At 48.4% G+C, this 18,276-nt stretch overlaps 1 protein-coding gene across 4 annotated transcripts in view; it reads right to left on the bottom strand.

The window, feature by feature from the left end:
* Positions 1-713: 713 nt before the first annotated feature.
* Positions 714-18,276, bottom strand: part of REEP1 (receptor accessory protein 1) — a 97,411-nt gene continuing 79,848 nt past the window's right edge. For 2 of the 4 annotated variants that reach the window (XM_036931162.2, XM_036931163.2), the window contains 4 exons: positions 13,966-14,143; positions 10,101-10,136; positions 5,153-5,310; positions 714-2,972 (listed from right to left, as the gene is read on the bottom strand). In XM_036931162.2, coding sequence (XP_036787057.1) covers positions 2,901-2,972; positions 5,153-5,310; positions 10,101-10,136; positions 13,966-14,143 — 444 coding nt within the window. In that variant the 3' untranslated portion in view covers positions 714-2,900. The remainder of the gene's footprint in view (positions 2,973-5,152; positions 5,311-10,100; positions 10,137-13,965; positions 14,144-18,276) is intronic. The other 2 variants (XM_036931164.2, XM_036931166.2) reach the window with 1 other exon arrangement.

Here is an 18,276-nt window from a genome sequence, read left to right as displayed (position 1 = left end):
GCAGAACTTCATCCTTTGGAATACTGTCATTTTACATCCTTTTGATGCACAGTCCAGTATATTATTTTATTACAGATCATTCTATAGGACTACAGTAATAAACTAGGGGAAATATGCACAATCACAATCCAGAATGTCAACTCTTTGTGTGCCGTTTGAGAATGAAGCACATTCTTTGCTATTTCAAATACTGTGCAAAGTGAAGAACTAGGAAGGTGTGCAATGGTGATGATGGTTGACAAGCACTGTTACCACAAACACATGTACAGTTTACTACAGAGAACACATTTCAGAGGCCAGCGAAATGAGCAAGCTATTCACATGAAGCTGGGAGGGATTATGACTAAACTCTCCAGTTCATAAGTACAACACATCTCACCTCCTCAGAACAGGTGCTCAATGGCAAGTAACTAAAAGTTATTACATGAAAATCACAGACTTCCAAGCTAGCATTTTGTAAACAGCCTGTGTCTGTAAATCAGCAAATTAAAAACATTCAGTTATATCGTCTAGACAACACCACGCCACTATGTGTACACTTGGAGGCATTCACATTTTACATCAGTCCGTACACATAAATACACAGCTTGTTGGATAAGTAAACACATTTTGCCAGAAATATGACAGCTGCTCTCAGTTGTACAGTGACTGTTTTTAAGAGAGAAACGAACTCCCTAATCAACACCTGAAGGAAAAATAGTTACATTAAGACAGTAGTTTGGACGCCTTTATATTTGTTAAATCTTGGATGAGAAGTAATACAGCATGTCTAAGAGTAGAATGCTTCAAACTTGTTTTGGCATAGTTGAGTGCAAACTTGATAGCCTGTACTTGTTAGAACTTTCCGTTGTAAAATGGTGAAAATACAGCTAGTTCACAATAGGATTTTAACCCCTGCTGCTGAAGGCATTTATTATTTTGGCAAAAAAAAAAAAAGTTGCTAAAAAGCTGCTTAAGTTAAGCTACTTCTGAAAATTCTGGGTACTCCGAACTAACAAGTAAATACATCTTAAAGGGTATATTTTTCTTCTGTCTGAAACAACTCAGTGAACTTGAAGAAAACATTTTATGTCTGCGCTAACAGGTTAAGGTATTACTGGGTTTAGGGCACAATGAACAGCCAGCCTCTACGTGCCTTCTGAATTTGCTTTTAGTTTATTTTCCTAAATCCTTTTGTAAATTACAAAGTCATCTTCAGAGAAATTATGGGGAGAAGGAATTTAAATATGCGCATCTGGCAACAATCAACTTCAAGTAAAACCCTTTCTGAGGGAAGATCCAGCCTTTGTGTCATCAGCAAAGACCACTGATAGATGTTCACGTAGCTCAGTAATGAAACAGTCTTTAACTGAGCCTGTTCGTAGCTGGTTGACAATAACTTCTATGTGGGAAGTAACACTAATCTCTAGTTTTCAGGGCATATCTGTGAACAAACACAGTCCAAGTATGTAAGTAACTGGTTTGTGACCACTGCATGCATTACATTGAAAGAAAACACCAACTCTACGCACAATACATGAGTCCTACATTTAGGCTCAGCTCCCTGAGGGGAGAGCAGCTACCTCAGACCAAAATGCTATCTAAACCAGATTCTTCTTTTCAGATAAAATTCTCAATCTAAGTGGGGAGTCCCCTCAGATAGTGCTTTATTCTCCTACTAAGCAATCCCAGCTTGTCTTAAATGTTTAAGACCTGAGGTGCCTGTGAGCATGTGACCTCTCATTCACATTTTGCACAAGCCAGGAAGAGAACAGAAATGTGTGAGCCACAACTTCCCATGGAGCTGAGCAGCAAGTCATATCCATAAAGAGCTCTGAAACTTCTAGAAGCCAGCATTTTGATTGTTACACAGGTGTCTCATGTATTTTGTAGCATATCTGAAAACAATTGTTGGTTTGGTTGACCGGTTTTTGCTTAAATGTTCATTTCAGCAAGGTGCTCAGATTCTAGGCTCCTCTCCTTGGGGAATTAAGTCACAACACTGCTTACTATGAAGGATAAATATTTGTGAAGCACTTTTGAAACACTCAAAAGGATTCCTCACAGCAGCCCTGTGAGTCCACATCCTCAAGGAGTTTTACAAGGGTGAGCCACCTGCCTACGGCAATGATTAATTCCCATACAAGGATTCAGAAGCTCCTAATCCCAAGTCTGAGGGGGAGACGAGCTTCCCACAGCTCTTCCTTATTCTAGGCTGTTCCCCTGGCCTCTCATTACACTCATCTCTATCACTAAAATATTGTCTCTCATTCTAAACCCCAGTGTGCTGACTAAGCAACTGCCTGAAGAATTCATATGGATCATCCTTCTGTGGGTAAAACGATGTGTTACTGGAGTTGTGTCTGGAAGCTTTATAAGCTCATCTGAGACATTCTCTAGAATCCAAAGAATTTTTTACATTTCTGTTGTTGCTGTTGTCTTACATATCAGAACCTCTGGCAGCCCTTGCTGTCGACTCTAATAAGCCACAAGCCACAAATATATACACCATCGTCCAAAGTATTAGTACCAAGAACAAAAAAAAGTTTTAAAAAATTGCTCTGTTTACAGGACTAAAAACAAAGTATGCAACAAATAAATTACAAATGTACATCTCAGCAGTGTGAGGGCAATTCTCATCTAAAAACACATTGCTGTCTGTAATAACAATCCAGTTGTGGAAAATGACTAACCTCAGAAGACTTAAATGTCACCCCCCACACACACACTAACACTCCCTGTAGCCTCTCCCCAGCCTTAAAATAAAAGGGGAAAAATCTGCAGAGTGGAAGAGGGGAGAGAGGAAAGGCCATGTCTGTGAGGCTGCACTCGGAGCACACCAGCCTGCGGATTTCTGTTATTAGACTAGCTCTTTAAGGCAGAGAGGAAACATTCTGTGGATCTGGTGCTGTTGGCTCATCTCACGTGGTTTCAGTGGCCGAGGATGAGGTACTTTTCTTCCGGAAGTGAGATCGAAGGACTCTAGGCGGTGCCTGGCAGAGAAAACAGAAAAGGGCATCCCTCAATTTGGCATCAACATGGAACCTTTTGAGGACAGCACCTGAGTGGGTGTGTGCTGAGACGTCCAGCTCCTTTGGCCAAATGACATGTGTGAAGCGGCTGGCTGGGGCTGCGGGCTCCGAGTTTCCACAACAGGAATCAGAGTCCCGTCACAAGCATCCTGTGAAGCTGAGCGGACTGAGAAGGCGGCTGGCACCTCCCTCTTCCTCATGCTCACGATCCTAAGTCCCTACATCTCTCAGGCAAACGGTTGCACAGAAAGATGACACATGTTTCTGCCTTGGGAGCAAAATGATCTTAACAAATGACTCAGCAGAGAGAAATGTCTCCCCATCTCTTGTCTTTGTTATTTCGTTTGTCCTTGTGTTTCTTGGTTCATGCTTAAACTTCCAACACCAAATTTCCAGTCCTCTTTCTGGATGTGAAATCCTTTAACGCACAGCAAACCACACAACAAGGGGAAACACTGTCTTTAAGGATACAGGGTTCCACCCCTTCTCCCCTATAAATGACTACCAAGGAGGGGACCCCTCCTTCCATGGGACAAATCACAGGGGTTACTGTTACAATGAAAGAAAATGTTTTCTCCTGGAACAGCACTCGAAGGGATCACACAACTGGCTCCAACCTACCTTCAGCCCACCTGTGACCACTTCTCTCTGTTCAAATTTTGTTTCTATTGGCCTTTCACACCTCTATTCCTTCTGACTGGAAGCCCCTCCCTCCCTTCTGTCTTGCTTTTTCTAGCCTCCTTAGGACCCAGCCCCAAAATCACTCCTGAGTTCCTCCCGGTGAAGCCCCATCACACACAGCCAGGGGTCACCTCCTCTGTTCTCATAGTGTTTTGCACTGAGAGGACATCAAAGGACTTTGCACTCCTGAGAATGTGCCTGCTCTGCTCGCTGTCTCCCCCACCACACTGTGACCTTCCTGAGGCCAGGTCCATGTTCACCACCATTTTCCAGGAAGCAGCTCAGTGCCCAGCAGGCACACAGAAGGGAAGGGACCAAGCAGGCTCAGGCCTTCCATATCCTGAGTCTTCACACTTCAACTTCATGACTTGGAAATGTCTACCAGCCACCTCCAGACAGAGGAAAAGAAGAATCAGCAAACACTACCGTTTTAGTAATCTCCCTCAGGCTGTCTAGCAGTAAAGCAATTTGTGCAGCTTAAAAAGAAAAATGTTTTGGGCACCTTTCCTGCTCTCTCAGCTGGGCCGCTCTCCCCACTGAGGGGTTGCCCATTCTGGAGCAGGATCCAAATCCAGAACATCTTTCACCAAAATCTCTAACTTCAAAGTTGACCGCTATGTGCACCACCCTGAAGGACTCTGCTGAAGTCATGCATGCAGTGGTGGTAGTAATTACAGCCCTCCTGTGAACAGGGCTGAGAGGCCATTGTGCTTCAGGAGAGAAACCTTTTGATGCATTTCCTCCTCTGAGTCTCCCAGGAGTGTCTACTCTGTAGCATCTACCCCCATTTTCCTCAGATGGACTCTCAAGGCAGAGTATTCAGCAGATGAAGAATAGGACAGGAGACACAGGGCACAGGAAGGAAGGCGCAGGGGTCCCCCAATTCTGCCAGCCCTGCACCTGGGCCCAAGGCTGGCAACTCCCTACCCTCACCACAGTGCAAAGCCACGAGGCTCTAGGCTTGGCCGTCCTGCTGCCAAACCTCCATTTACATCCACAACCTGCAACAATACATTATCACATGTATGGGTTTTGGTCATTTTAAAGGGCTGTGCAGCTTTAGTATTTTGTGAATATCTACCATGTCGTGTCTTGGAGATACAGCACTGAACAAGCTTTATTTGTAAAAACTTGCCATGTAACACATTTTTCTCTCCCAAAACACTTATTTGGGCTTTTTTTCATTCACACATCATCTTAAGCTAATAGCTGTTACTTTTTTTTAGACACTGTATTACCTCCCCTATTTCTAAATTAGACTACAGGATCTTTTTCACCCTCTGGCAAGTGGCTGAATGTTACCTAGTGGCTTGTACTGCCTGTTTGATGGCAGTTTCCCACTCAGGCACTCGGGAGGTGCTGGATGTCCCAAGAGATAAGGTTCCCAGGAGCCCCAGATTTCCAGGGCAAAGCTCTTGTGCAAACACCTGCTCCAACCCACAGCCCCAGACGCTGTGTACCTCCAAGGGAAACTCCGTCTTTCGAGGGGCCTTATACTTGTACATGAAATCCAGCAGGTCTTCCTCCTCATCGTCAGAAAACGCCAGCGGGTTTTGGATGGGATTTTGGACCTGAGGCTCCCATGCCTCCACACCCTCATTCACATCTCCCTCAACCACTTATTGTCCATTTACAATCTAACAGAGGAGACAAAGTACAGCAAGGAGGATCAGAGCAAGGAGGGGCAGGCAAGGGCGAGGTTAGACACACTGCATGACAAGCCAGGCCTGTTAGGACAGCCAAGGCCCCAGTGTGTGAAGGGCCAGTTCCTCTGGGCCTCCTTGCAGGGCAACCCGCAGTGGTGAGGGTGCACCTGTGGGCCTGGGCAGGCGCCTGGGCAAGAACCAGCCCAGGCTTCAGAATCTACCAATAAGCTACCAAAGCAGAGGCTGCTTCCCAGGAGAAGAGGGACACTGCCTTAACTGAGACATGTCAAAGCCCGCAGCTTAGACCTGTGATGCCACACCAGAAGAAAGCATGAGGAAAGAACCTCCTGCACAAAGGATAGCAGCAGTGATTTCAAAAGGGAAATAGAAGTTTTCTGTATTATACATACCAGCAATACTGATAGTGCATTACACTTCCATATGTGGCTCCTGGCATTCTTTAAGACAGGATATAAAATGCCAGGAAGCCTTTAGAGAGAACCTTAAGCAAAGCTATGTAGATTTTTCATTTCCAAGGCCAAGGCCAGGAAAAGCAAAGGAGCCTAGTGGAAGGAAAATCTAGGAGCGGCTTTCTCCCAAAAATGACGGCAGTACTCCTGTTTTAATCTGCCTTGACTAAATCCACAGGAAAAGCTCCAGAATTAATTCACGTCATTGAATGCATGGTATTTTTTAAATGTTCAATGCTTTACATATTCCATGTCATCTGGCCAGGTGGTCCTATCTTAGTTGAAGTATAAATATTTCCTTAAAAAAAATTTGCTGCCTATACTTGGCTTATCTGACACCCACAGACACATCTTCCTGTGCTTCATATATTGATTTTAACTAGAATCACAGATGGCAGTGCTGGGGCCCTCAGATCATCTGGTCCAACCACCCTGAGGCCTACAGATAAAAACCAGAGCTTTTGTTCAGCTACCAATTATGTTCTTTTCATCAACAGCGGACTCACTAGACTATAACAGCACGAGGTGTGGGTTAAGAAAAGCTAACAACCCAACCCTAATCTTGAGCAGCTTTCCTATTTATTGCTGCTACACTCCCCAACTGCCAGCAGGAAGCAGCATGAGAGCACAATTGTCTTAACCACAAATTTCAAAGCTGAACTGTAGGCTGGGAGAGGCCTGCTCAGACAGTGCCTTAGTAAGGGCCAAGCCTGGGATCATCAACTTTCTCGATTGTTCTTTTTTTCCTTTTGCTCTGGGTGTCCCCCACCTGTTTACTCCAGGTTTCGGTTATCCCCTGCCCAAATCAGCTGCACCCTCAGGGCTCCTTGAATATGAAGAGGCAATTTAATAATTTAATCCACACGTTAATACTGGGATTGCTCCAGGGGACAATTGTGTGGGAGGTGCAATTTCCATGGCCTCAACAACCACCTCCAAACTTCAGGGAATGAGAGCCACGGCCTTGAGTCTGAAGAACTGCCACCATGGTGCTCAAGGCTGGGCAGCCTCTAGCAAAGGGCAGGGGACCCCACTGTCTTCTACAAGGATGTGTGGCCTTGGCTGACATTCTGTGTTAGCGAATGTGCCAGCAAGACTACAGCACGCTGGTTAGAGCTCTGCCTCCCGTCTGTGAGGAGGGCAGGGAGAAAAACTGACCCAGTCTCAGATCCCTAAAAGGCCAGAGTAGGTCAGTCTGCACCTGGCCCTAGGTCTCCCCTCCCCGGCAGTGCAGCAGAACAATCTCCAGTTAGCAAACACACCCACACAGCACACATTAGCAGAAGCCATCTGGGGAAGTCAGCTAACATGTCTGGAAACAGCACACCCGGTTGGAACACTTACATCCGCGTTCCCGACAGCACCGAGGAGAGAGAAGGTAACATTGTTAGGGAAGAGTCTTCGAGACGAAATTCACACACAAGCCTGAGTGAGTATGTGTGCATTCGCACACGTACTCACGGACACTCACCCACCTCTCATGCTCCAATCCTCTGGACAGCTCCTGCTGCTGTCAGAGGAAAATTACTGCCCCAGGGCCACCCTCAATGTGTGGTAAAATGCAGTTCTCTCTCTTTTTCAATAGGAAGGGTAAAAGGCATGACTTTGCTTTTTAAATGACGTTCACACACTTGATTTAAAAAAAAAAAAACGGGAAAAAAATCTACTTCTGTGACTAATTCCAAGCAGCAATGTAGGTTCAGTTCTACATCACGACAAGGTAAATAGAAAAGAAGGAGGGTAGTAGAGACAGAAGGGAGAGATGATAGAAACACAGAAAAAGAGACAGACATGCAGGAAACAATAGGGAATCAACTGACAGAGGGGCAGGAATGGAGTGAAAGTGGGGAGCGCATGCTCTCCAGAGGTCTGAGATCCACAGATGAGAACCATTTCAGGGGGCTGGGGGGTCCCTCTGATGAGAGCATCTGGGACCCCCCTGAAATCATCTCTCACTGCCTTGGTGCTGCAGTTGGCCTCCAGCCCCGCGACACCACCTGCTGATGCTTCACACTCAGCACCCTTCCCACACAGCCGCTCAGAGCTGGAGGGGGCCCAGGGGCCTCAGGCCCAGCGCCGCCGCTTTACAGAGCAGGGGACTGAGGCCTCAGAGAGAGCAGAGGGTCTTCCTACCATCAGGGGGGTATTGGGGGGACAGGGCAGACACTCTAGAGCACTAAGTGTTAGAGGGGAGGCCTGGCACAAAGACTCCCAGATAGCAACTCCAAGTAGGGCCACCCCAGCCGGAGGCTTCCACGAACCCCACCTGCTCCCCAGTCCTTGGCAAGCCCCATCCCTGCAGCTCCCAGGGAGAGTAAACCACTGAATTCCTACAATCAACTGGATTCTGTTTAAATATACTGGAAATGCAGCCATAATTTTTAAACCACCAGGCTCCAGGGAAGGTGAGGGCTTCCCAGAGAGTAGCATAGAGCACTCCTGTGAGGAGAGAAGGGATGGGGCAGCTTCACTCTCCCTGGCCCCCCAAGTGATGATATCCCAGAATCAGACACTGTCAGAATGGCTCACGGAATTTACAAACTCAGAATTTTGAAGGGTGCACAGACAGAAATAATCAGTCACCTGAGGCTAGTGGACTGCGTGGTTATTTCCCACGAACTAGGTAGTTCCTTGGCCCCAAGTATTAGCCCTAATGCTGGAAATAGCTTCATGCCACCCATTTCTTTTTTATTTTTAATTGAGATATAATAACTGACATAACATTGTATTTGTTTTAGGTGGACAGCAAAATAATGTGATATATATATACACTCCTCTGTGTCTGGTGTGGACTGGGAAGCACCAGAGGGACACATGGCTGGTCAGCGTCAGAGCCAGGGCAGGATGCTGGCCTCCACTACTCCCCTGCTCAGGACTCATTTGACTGTCAGTGCACATTGGGCTCAAAGCCTCCAACCCCTAGCCCAGGTCTTCTCTACAGACCTTTAAAACCCTTAGCACTGAGAACTTTTTTAGAAGAAAACCAGACACTTCTTACGACGCAGCTTCACGTCCTCCCACCCTCCACAGATGTGCGGGGGCCAAGCCATGCCTCTGCGGCCCAGAGCCGGCAGCCCAAGCAGCCAGGGTGCCTGTGCCCCTTCCCTTCCCTCACACCAGCGGCAGCCACAGGCCAGCTGGGTGCTTTTGCCCCCTGAGCCTAAGGCAGCTCCTGTAGCAGGAGTGCCCTCGGTGCAGGTGGAAGGGGAGCTGGCTAGTCCAGCACTATCCCAAAGCCCTCGTGTGTCCAGCCGGGGCTAGGGAAACAGCAGGAGCAGATCAGGAGAGAACGACAACTATGGGGTGGCCACGGCTCCACCTAGCCATCACTCACACCAGGAGGGCCACAGCAGGAGTCCTGTGCAAGACTGGGATACCCCAGGCTCATCCCGGCGCCCTGAGATCTCCTGGCTGCCCCAGGCTATCCACCTCCTCTTTAAAAAGCCCTTCCACAGCCATTTCACAACAGCACAGTGAGGTGGGGAAGCGGGGATCTCGAGCTCTATTTTAAGATGATGAAACTGAGGCTCAGAGTGGTTACGTGATACACACACGGTTACACAGCGAGCAAGTGGCAAAGCAGGATCAGGGCTCCCATGGCTGCACCAGGACTGAAAGCCCAGGAACTGTGGGGCTTTGTCACTTCAGGGGACCTGGGTGAGTTCCTGTGTCCTCATCACCCAGAGTACAAAGAAATATGACCCTGTGGTAGTTAAAAAATATCTCCACAACATTCTTTGATACTCTTCCCTTTAAGAGGTGGAGATTAATTTCCTTGCCCTTGAGTGTGGCTGGGCTTCATGATTCATTTCCAACAGATAGAATAAGGCAGAAGTGGTTCTATGTGACTTCAAAGACTACGTTGGAAAGGTATGTGGCTTTCCAAGCGCCCTCTGTCAGATCACGCACTCTGGGTGAAGCCAGCTGCCATGTTGTAAGGATGCTCAAGGAACACCAGAGAGGCCCATGTGGTAAGGAGCAGAGGCCTCCAGACCACAGCCATAAGAGAGGCTCTTGGAAGTTGATTTCTCAGGCTCAGTCAAACCTTTGGATGACTGCAGCCCTAGCTGACATCTTGACACAACTATTAATAGGCCCTGAGCCAGAACCACCTAGATAGGCTGCTCTCAAGTTCCTAGCCTTCAGACACTGCACAATAATATGTGTTTGTCATTTTAAGGAGTTAACCTCCTGACCCCTTCCCCAGACCATGCAGCTGGAAGGGAGCCCCAAGGTCAGGCACCAGCTCACTGTTAGCACCCCCACTGTAGAGAGGCTGGCTGGTTACTCACCTTTCCGGTTCCTGCAGGTGGAGCAGCAGGTACACACTGTGGGGATGGGGGACACCATCAGTGATATCCCCCACTTGACAGGAACCAGCCCCTGGCAAGCAGGGGGGCCCCAATGAGGAGTGGGGAGTCCAGTGTGTTCGACATAGAGGTCCCAGGAATGTGGGTCTCTAGAGACACCAAGGTGGGGGAGGGAATCATTCCAGATTCAGCTTCTTCTCAGGTGCTAGAAAATGCCCTGGCCTACAGAGGTCAGTCCTTATGTCCTGAGCTCTAGGGAAGGCAGAAGATGGGGTCAAAGTTTCCCCTGAGAAGTAATTCCAGTGGCGCTTGCCCAGTCACCCATCCTCTCCATGCCTTCCGGTGCAGAATGACCAGTTCAGAAAACCTTCTCAGATGACCTCTGAATCCCCAAAGTGCTCAGCATCTGGCCGTTTGGTTGAAAGTCTAATTGGCGGCTGCTTTGTACACTCCATTGGTCTTGGAGTCTATCTGGGCCTTGGTATACAGGGGGTGCTCACTAAATACATGCTATCTTCACATTCATTCATTCAGTTCCCTTTGTACACTTCCTGGGGTTCCATGCCAGGCTTTCAGTAAGTGATGTCTGACAAAACAGCTCCCAGATCATTCTGCAGGGAGGGCAATGTGTTCTTGCTAATTCCATACTGTTATTTCATACCATGGCTATATATTTTTGTTTCACACAGATTCTAACATAATATCTCATTGTGTTTTGCACTTTCTTCACTAGGCATCATGTTTCAAGATCTACCTGTATGTATACCGAAACTGTCACTTCCCCTGGCTGCAGACCACTCCATGTGGCACAGCCACCCCTTTACCTGTCTTCTCCCAGGCTGTCTTCACCAACTGCCAGGCTTCCAGGGTTTGCAAATTACCTTGTTTGCTCCCCTCACGACTCTCAGATGAATGCTAAATTGGGATTATTGTGCCCTTTTCCGAAGAGCAAGCTGAAGGGCATTGGGCTCATGCCCTGTGCCAAGGTCAAACCCTCTGGTGGTGACAGCCTGGGGTATCATTCTGAGAAAGCTTCTGAGGCTGAGTCTAGGCCTGGTGGGAAGAAGTGGAATGACTGCTTTGTGACATCTGTATCACTGTGTTGCATTTTGCTTTTCTGTGCACAGGCCCTGGGTCACCCAGATAGGATGGCAGCCCAAACAGGGGGCCCTTTCCCCTACCTGACCATGCCTGGTGGCTGAGGCCTACACCGGGGGCTGGAAAGGCACACAAGCTGTATGTGGCTTGGCTTCCTTTGGAAACTTCCTACCAGACACCCGACCCTCAGCTCGGGGGTTACAACAGCCCCAGAGCCTCTGGTATGGGCTCTCTTTCACCTGTCTTTCTTTCTGAGATGACTTCTATTTTAGCCTCAGAACAGCTGGGTGCTACACGGTCCCTGGCCTCCTGCTGGGTCAGCGCCTTGCTTCTCTGCCCCTGAAATCAAAGGGGCCGCAGCCAAGGGCAGGGCAGTGAGGAGACTGGGTCAAGTTGCAGCACAGCGGGTCTTCCACACACGCCACCTGCTCAGCCTGCAACCAGAACCTGTGGCTCCTCAGGGCATGGCTGAGGACATCAGTGCTCAAGGAAGGCAGCAGCCACAGATCAATCATCCCAAACCCCTTTCTACCTGGTGCTGGTCTGGGAAGATGTTCAAAGCCCTGGAGATGCCTCCCGTTGCCTTTGAGACCCCACCAGACTCCTCACTTTCCCAGTTCTGAGCCTGCCCTAAATAACCCACCACGGGGAGGTTTAGGCAGGAGACCTGGACTCCCACCCAGTGTGGCCCTGGCACCGCGCATGACCTACTTCCTCCACTTGGCTCCCTCCATAATGACAACATAGAATCTTAGAGACAAAGGCCCTGTGGGGCCACCTAGGCCCACTTCCAACCAAAGCAGGAGTCCCTGCCGAGAGGCCGAGAGCCCTGGACATGACCATTCAGCTATGGTTGGGGCCCTTCCACTGTCAGAGATCTCGCAACCTCCCGAGGCAGCCCATTTCTCTCCTGGCCAATTTCATATTAAAAAGTGTTTTTGGAGATGAGTTTGATAATAAGAACACTAATAGCAGCTACCGCACAGAGTGCCAGGCAGGATCCTAAGCACGAGAGGGATTATTTCATTTGAATCCTCACAACAACCCTACAGGTGGCTATTGTCGTTTCTTTGGTACAGACAAGGAATTGAGGGGCAGAGAGGCTCCTAAGTGGCTACCCCCTGCAACTTTACCCACTGTTCTTGCTCTGCCCTCTGAGCTTCAACAGGACTGGGGCTCTTTTCCTTCCAAATGACAGCTTTCATTTGAGACTTGGTAGGCAAAAAGCCGAGCAGGGATGGAGGTGATACCTACTTCCCTTTTGTACCCCTATTTCTGAGACAGAGCCAAGTAGGTCAGAAACTGTAGATGCCCAAGGAAACCTGGATGGTCAGTGAGTGAGTGGACAGAAGGCACTGGCTGAGGAGGCAGGAGGCCACAGGAGAGCTCCACCAGTGGGCGGCCCTGGAGACAGCTCTTTTCCTGGGGTCTTCATCTCTTCATTGGTAAAGTCGCAGGGTTAGACTGAGTGGTCCCCGAGGTCCCTCCTCCCTAGCCTTTTGGGATTCCATCCTAAATTCCCCTGGATGGGTGGGTGGGGGGGTTAGTCCGTCAGGAAATAGCCACTCCCTGAGATGGACCTCACCCCCAACGCCAATCCTCTACCTCCCCAACCCTTCCAGGGTTCAAACACGGCCCCTCCAGAAAAAAGGCACAGTCCTCAAACCAGGCCTGGTAAGGTCGGGTATTCCTCAGAGGGCAGGCTGGCTCCGAGCCGTTGCCCGTTGCCCAGCAGGGAGCAAGATCGGCATCCGCAGGGCTCCTGCTTCCTCACCCGTGTCTAGGACCCCCAAACTCAAGTGGGGTCCCTGAGGCATGGGGCTGAGGTGCCCCTTGCAGGCTGCACCTCACAGCATGGGGTCAGGGCCCAGGGGGCCTGGTGTCCCCGTTTCTGCCTTTAAGGGCAGGGCAGCCACCAGGCACACATGGTAGCCACAGACTCCGAGAGTGGCCCAATTCCCACTGAGGCTCAATTTCCCACCAAGGGTGAGGAATGGAGGGGTGTCTGGAACTGTCCCCTGCACCCCCTCCACCCTCCACCCTCACCTGGCAGCAGCAGTGCTCAGCTCCTGAGAGCCAAGGTCCCTGTAATCTCTCCAAGAAATGATCTGGAAAACCATGAGTCCTGGCCCAGCTCTGTGCACCCAATCCATGCCTTTACTCTCCACAAGCCTGAAGCCCACTGATGGATCAGACATCAGTGGGTCCCAAACGTGGCTGCACCTCAATAGCATTACACACCTGGGTCTTACCCCAGACCTACTGAATCCTCTGGGGCCCAGGACTCGCATGTTGAACAAGATCTCTGGGTCAATCCCTATATAGGCCCACGGAAGACGGCAGAAATAGAGAGGACAGGAAATGTGTGTGGGGATAAAGGACCATGAGAACCATCAGCCCTGGTGGGTAGGGGGAGACAAGACACATAAGCCCTCTCGGAGTGTGGGGTCAGAGAGGAAGGGCACAGAGAAAGACGCCTGGGTCCAGGTCCAGCTGTGCCTGCTGCCTCTAGGCCTGATTCCAACCAGCACCAATTTCCCAGACAATCAGATGGAAGATGCAGCAGGTGACCTAACCCTGCACCTGACCAGAGTCCCCAGGCCAGCTTCATATCTGGGCCTGGGGGGTGCCCGGCCCCATGGTCAGATGGACATTTGTGTTAGTAGCAGTTACATGCCACATGATGGACTGGGCCTCTCTCAGTGACAGTCCTGCCAGGTGGGAAAAAGGGCAGTGAAGCAACACCTACCTGAGCTGCCAGCACTCTCAGAAGCACTCCTGGACATCTTAGGCTGGCCGTGTTTGCTGCTGGCCCGCCCAGAGCCCGGTGGGGGGGGGCCTGAGGGAGCAGGGGCACCGTCGCCCCTGATGGTGGTGAGGTCCTGCATGCTGAAGCTCCGGAGTCTCTCTGATAAGGCACCCTGTCCCTGGACACAACACAGGAGGGGCACACGTCAGAGACCTGGCCCACATACCACGGCAGCAGTGGGGGGCAGACACAACAAAGGCCAAGAGGGAGCTCTGACAGTCGGCAAGGCGGAAACCAAGACCTGGAAGTGCTCTGCAGAGGGGCAGGTACTAGCACACCTGCTGGAAACATTGGGAGGGTGAAGGCCTGGAACATTCCAGGGCCTCCTGAGGGGCTCAGCAATGTTCCTCTGGCTCCCAGGTCCTTCCTCTCCTTCAGACAGTCCAAGATAGGCTGCAGCCTCAGGCAGACACAGGGCCTCAGAAACCAGGCTGTGGTTCCTACTCTGGAGGCATTGTTAGTTGCGGCTCCAGCTTTACATAAATAAAATCCATATATGGCAACATTTGTCTCAGTTTCCAGTACACAAGAGTCTGGTAGGAAAATCAAAACCTAATAATCTATGCACTCAGTTCTTACTCTTCTTGAAGGAAATAAAATACAGACGTACTTTTAAAAATGTATGACTACAGCAATTTCTTCTATCTGTTCATGTTACTGTTCGTGAGGCACATTTACTTCCACTGTCACATTTGAGCTTCACAAAACACCCAAAAGGTAATGAATCAGGAAGAAAAAAAAATGATATTAAAAAAAAAAAGCCCTGCTGGCTGTAATCATTTCATATTCTGGGGGAGTCACAGAATTCATCTCAGGGGGAAATTGTTCTTTTGTTAGAAAAGCAAGATCAATCCATTATACTTATGAAGGGAAATGTTCTTGTCTGGACAAGAGAATCTGTGTCAGAGTGAAAAGGATCATGAAGAAGGCTCAGGGACGGCAGCTTGCTGTGGGGGCGCCTCAGGGGCTGGGGATGGAGACTTGTGTTTGGTGAGGAAGGAAACCTGAGGTGGGTGGGGACTGGGAGGAGACAGGTTACTGAGAATTGGGTTGGGATTGAAGCAGAATGCGACAGGCAAGCAGCCATTGGGCAAATGGATGAACGTGGGCATCTTCTGACGTCCTGGAGGGCCTGCAGGCTTCCCACAGAACTGGGACAGCAGGGGGTGCAGGGGTGTACTATTCGGATAATGAAGGAAAGAATGGTCCTGGAGGGCTGGACACCTTGGCGACACTAACAGAACCACAAAATCGACAAGAAGAGCTAACAAGACCGCTCTGGGCTGGGGGTGGCATGCATGAAACCAATGAGGGCCACAGCAGCATAGCAAGAGGCTTTCACAGATGGCAGAAGACTTCACAAAACAAAAAGCAGGGAAAATGGGTACGAAAGCATAGCAATTCTCTGATGTGATTTCAGTGAGAAAGCCATCTGGATAAAGGAGGAAACTCGATAAAGAAGCAAACACAGAATGAGGTCATTAGAGGGAAAACAAAAGGAGCTTGCAGACTGGTTTAGAAATGTCAGAATAAAGCAAAAATGCATGAAAATGTAAAAAAGATAAGTTCTCAACCTACCAATGATATAAATATCATCTTTCCAGGAAACTAACAACAACAAAAAGAAATCATTTAAATAATCAAATATATACAATTAGAATTATAAATCTAGGCAGAGGGGTGTTAGGAGGACGTGATGTGAGAAAAGACAGAGATCACCCTACTTGCCTCAGACACTCCCTGGAATGATGGTAGGCAAGGGGTCACAGACCTCACCCTCCAGACATTAATAGCTGGGTGGTGTTTGCCAAGAAAGTGGATACAATCCCCTCCAAATCTATAAGCCAATGGTCCATCATTATTTACTCAGGAACATCTTAGATGACATTTAGAATTTAGAAGAAATGAGATGACTAAAGAATAATAACTCTGAAAAGAGGGGGGAAATGTTCTGATACATATAATGGAGTAATTCAATGTTAGGTTAACATTCCAGAAAAAACACTCACTGATTTGCTCTTTCATTGATCTTCTCACTTATTCATTTATCTGTTCAACAATTATTTACCAAGGATGTTCTATGGGCAAGACATTGTGCTGGGTGTTATTAGGAAATACCAAAAATACAGCTCGATTTCTGGCAAAATGTAAAAAGACAAATGTACAAATAAACACACACAAGTACCATGCCAGAAGGTATATAAAGTGCAGATTAAGAACCGTTCTAGAGTCAGACCTGGATTCAAATTCCAGTCCTATCACTAATAGCTGGATGACCTTAACCCCTCCCCACCTCAGTATTCTCTGCAGATGAGCACGCACACAGCAGGATGGGTGGTAGGACCAGATGAGATAATGCCTGTAAAATGCCCATCACAAAACCCAGTGCATAATAAGTGTTCAAAAAATGTCAGAGTTGATGATGATGATACGGCTACTGCTTCCTGAGACACACAGATTACTGTTGAAATAAAAAACAGAAATAGCACTTCTGGTCAAAAGACCAGGAATCGCTTCATGACCCCAAGTCCAATTAAATGTCCCACTGGTGGTCTACCAGCCCTTGAAAATGCTGAGCAGCGCATCTGAGAGAAAGTAGCAGCAGGCACCAAGCCATGTCCACTTTAGCAAAGCACTGGATTCCGCCCCCAGAAGCCAGACAGCCTAGTAGCTCCAGTGTCACTGGAAGTGGCAGAGAGAGAACAGAGAAGGGATAATAGTCGCTCGGTATGAACCAAGTCCTGTCTCAGAGGAAATCACAGCCTCATAGTGGCACAGATACAAGGCTCTTGAAAACAAATTAGCCCATACCTATCAAAACAATCCGAGATGGTTACAATTAACATGACTCTTATTTGTAAACCTCTCAGCCCTGCTCAGTCTCTACTCACAACCTCATTTCCATTCATCTTGCACAAGCCCTATCCACCCTGCCACTTTGGCTCTGCTCTGGAGAAACGTCTTTTTGCTATTCTGGGAACATCCAAGAGTTGTTTACTAGTATTCTGCAAAATTGGGTTCTCTATTTGGGGGCAATAAATTTGGATTCCCCAAAGCTTAATACCACATTCTCCGTAACTCAATGAGCCATATCACCATATTAAAAGCTTTGAGAAATCCTGCAGTGTTTCAGGTTGTTTAACTCAGGGCATCCCAAGTGTATTTGACCACAGTGGGATACACTGTTAGCTGAAGATCCAAAAGTCATTCTCTACCCCATTCTTGAAATGGTGAGAAAAAAACAGATTTCCCAACCTCCCCTGTTGGTATGGATGGCCACATGGTGCAGTTCTGGCCAGTGGGAGGGAAGGGGAAATCTGCTAAGGCATTTCGGGGAAAGGTATTTTCCCCTCCTGACATGCAGAGGTACTTCCCCTTCCTGACCCTGCGCCCTGCTCGCTGCCTCCAAGTGTAGTGGAAGTGCCACCCTGGGATGAGGAGACTTACAGAGACCTTCACCCAGAGGACCCGTGACATCACTGAGTCGCTGCAATGAAAACACCCACTTACTCACCAATTCAAGACACGTTTTTTTTCATCTCTGAAATTGGCGTGGGTCCTATGGGTGCTCTTGCCTTGACATCGCTGTCATTGTCCTCAAAGGAATGCACTTTGTTGTTAAGCCCTGTGGCATGACTAGGCAACTGAAACCCCCGAGTGTTCAATTAACGAACCATCCAAGAGCCACTTGAAGAAGGAATATACGTCCAGGTTGTCAGACATATTTCAGTGACACCTTCTGGTAAGACACGAAAGCAGCAGCATCCGAACTGGCAGAATGGGTACCAGCAGCATGGCTGAAAGTCCCAGGGCCTGCAGCTGCATCACGGGTGCTCAGGAAGGCCCAGAGGGGACAGAGCATGGTTGTGAATGGGTACTGATGGGCTGAGATGACACATGATTCAGAAGACTCGTGCTCTGAAAGTGAGGAAGTGAGTCTGGGAAGACCTCAACCCATTTATTGTGTTTCTATGTTTCTTTTCATGTATGTACAAAAGTGACACAAAAAATCTGTCTCAAGTCTAAAAGAGTATTTTTATTAAGTAGAAGTGAAGATTCTAGGTGAAAAGCATTATGCCCTAACTTAACGGGCAGCATGTTCCTCCGTAGTTGTACATGAGATAACAATGTGGCTTAGAAACCACAGCATTTTAGCTTCAGGGCAATATGGTTACTCTTCTCAGAGAAGCTCTCCAACCATCTCAGCCCCATCCTATCCTGTCTGCGCAGTCTGTACTTTTTTTTGTACTC

Source organism: Manis pentadactyla, chromosome 2 (assembly GCF_030020395.1).
Source record: "Manis pentadactyla isolate mManPen7 chromosome 2, mManPen7.hap1, whole genome shotgun sequence".
NCBI classification, from domain to species: Eukaryota; Metazoa; Chordata; class Mammalia; order Pholidota; family Manidae; genus Manis; species Manis pentadactyla.
Note: the sequence above shows the minus strand (reverse complement) of the source record. Positions and strands in the feature narration are given on the sequence as shown.